The sequence below is a fragment of the Lipotes vexillifer genome, unplaced genomic scaffold (genome assembly GCF_000442215.2).
Source record: "Lipotes vexillifer unplaced genomic scaffold, Lipotes_vexillifer_v1.1 scaffold58, whole genome shotgun sequence".
In the NCBI taxonomy this organism is placed as follows: Eukaryota; Metazoa; Chordata; class Mammalia; order Artiodactyla; family Lipotidae; genus Lipotes; species Lipotes vexillifer.
Window position 1 is genome coordinate 1,154,869 of NW_006781997.1, and position 2,383 is coordinate 1,157,251.

General features: G+C 37.1%; 1 protein-coding gene across 1 annotated transcript in view; it reads right to left on the minus strand.

Moving 5' to 3' along the window:
• Positions 1-200: 200 nt before the first annotated feature.
• Positions 201-2,383, minus strand: part of GJA1 (gap junction protein alpha 1) — a 14,577-nt gene continuing 12,394 nt past the window's right edge. Inside the window, 1 exon segment of the mRNA XM_007472181.1 lies at positions 201-2,383. This exon segment is cut by the window's right edge and continues 6 nt beyond it. Coding sequence (XP_007472243.1) covers positions 1,949-2,383 — 435 coding nt within the window. The 3' untranslated portion in view covers positions 201-1,948.

Sequence of the window (2,383 nt, forward strand, 5' to 3'; positions counted from 1 at the left end):
AATACTTTATCTTCTCTGTTGAATAAATATCCAAATATGTTAATCAATGTTGCACTGAATCTAGCTAATAATAAATACTGTCCTTTTAAGGATCCTGGAATCTTGTGAATCTTATTTGCCCATATCCTCATAACCAATGGAAATGTCTTTGATAATTGTGAATTGATACAATAAAAGTTTTAAAAAATCACAGGATATAAAGGCTATCTTTATACTAAATTAAAACTTTATTGAATAAAGAACACTCTCCAGAACACATGATCAGATGGACTAGGTCTACATTACATGCAATGAAGTTGAACATGACAGTAGTTTAACATGGAATGTCAAACAAATTAGTATTTCTCATTGTACAAAACTGCTCATGTAGTTGACATGCGAGAAGGAAAGTATGATACTCTGCATTTTCACTAATCATCCGTGATGAATTTTAAAAAGACATTTGAAGAAACTGGTAGATTTCTTTAGGATAGATTTCAAATAAATTAGTTACATGTGTACTATTGAAACTTCTTTCAACCTCTTTGCATTCCAAATAAAATCTTAGTGCAAACATCAAAGTTGCTGGTTACTCCAAAAGACTGTCAAACTCAGGATAGAATAAAAGTTCTGAATTAATGTGCATAAGTAGGACAAAACCAAGAATACCAGTTACTGCAAAATTCATTTAGGCACACTTAATAGTCCACTCTAAGCATTTTTTCTAAGTCTCTCACATTAAGTACTAAAGCCTGTTTACAGTACTAAAATTCTATCATTCAAGCATCAATGATTATATTTCAGAAAAAGAAAATCATTCATTTCAGCAATAGCATTACTGCTATATTCTAAAAAAAGAAATAAGGAAAAAAAAAAAAGAATCATAATTAACAAAACCAGTATCCATAATAGGATACACGGGGAAAAAACATTTTGGGGAAAAAAAAATGTGCTTTACTTGCACAGCAGGTATTATATAATGTAAACACCATATTGGCCCACACCACAAAATCCATGAGAAAGGTTCAAATTTGAACACCATATGTGCATTATTTTCAAATCTGTGTTTGTGAGTTTATACTGCATCTGCTTGTACCAGTACATGACAAATAAAACACACTCTTCCACACACATTCACATACAAGTGATTGTTAAACATTGAGCATGGCTTGCTTCCCTGACTTTAACTCAAAAAATGGTAAGTGATATCCCAACTGTTTTTTAAATGTCTACAGAAATCATTAAATGAATGTGAATAGTAGTTGAGGAATGATGCAAAGTGTTGGTAATAATAACGTGGATGTAAAAAAGAATGTATGTAAAACTGGCTGAGATTTGCAAGTGCATGGAAAGTCTTCTTCTGTGGGCCGTGTCTGAACTTTTAACTGATACCAAGAATAAAAAATATAGTAGCACAAGTCCATTGACACCTGGAGGGTCGGGCCTAGAAAGCTTACCTTCAAAGTGCAAATTTTAACAATGGAATGTTTTAGCAGGGACATAAGGACAATCCTCTGTCTTCTTCTTGATAAAGAGAAGTAGGATGTTCAGGAAGTATTTTCTCCTGGCCAAAGTTATTTCAGTTTCTTGGTAAAACAAAAAAGTATTTAACCAAAAATATCACCCACCCACTCTTTCACATACACAGAAGTATTCTTAGGGGTGTGTGGGGAAGAAAAAGCCCTTAACTATGGATCACCTCATGCAACTTTTATTTAAAATTTAAGTTCTTTGAATCAACTACATTAAATACCAACATGTACCTCCCTCATCCCTTCCCTCTCCACCTGCCTATACCTAACACCCCCAGTGAACCAGGTATTCTAATGTCTTTGTGTTTTCTAAGCCTCGTGACAAGGCTGTTGAGTACCACCTCCACTGGAAAAAAATGAACACCTAAGGTGCATTTTCTATAGCACCTTTTTCTTCTCCACAATTGAGTGGAATCTTTATGCTCTCAAGACTGGACCTAGATCTCTAGGTCATCAGGCCGAGGTCGGCTGCTGGCACGACTGCTGGCTCTGCTGGAAGGCCGCTGGTCCACAATGGCTAGAGGCTGTAGTTCATGGCCAGCATCGAGCTTTTTAGAATTCTGGTGGTCATCAGGGAAATCAAAAGGCTGTGCGTGGGAGTTAGAGATGGTGCTTCCTGCCTGCCCCATTCGATTTTGTTCTGCACTGTAATTAGCCCAGTTTTGCTCACTTGCTTGTTTGTTGTAATTGCGGCAGGAAGAATTGTTTCTGTCTCCGGTAACCAGCTTGTACCCGGGAGGAGACATGGGTGAGAGGGGAGCGGTTGGGGAGGAGCAGCCATTGAAATAAGCATATTTTGGAGATCCACAGTCTTTGGAGTGGTTCAGTAGGCTGCTGGTATTGTGGTAAGGATCGCTCTTTTCCTTCACCCG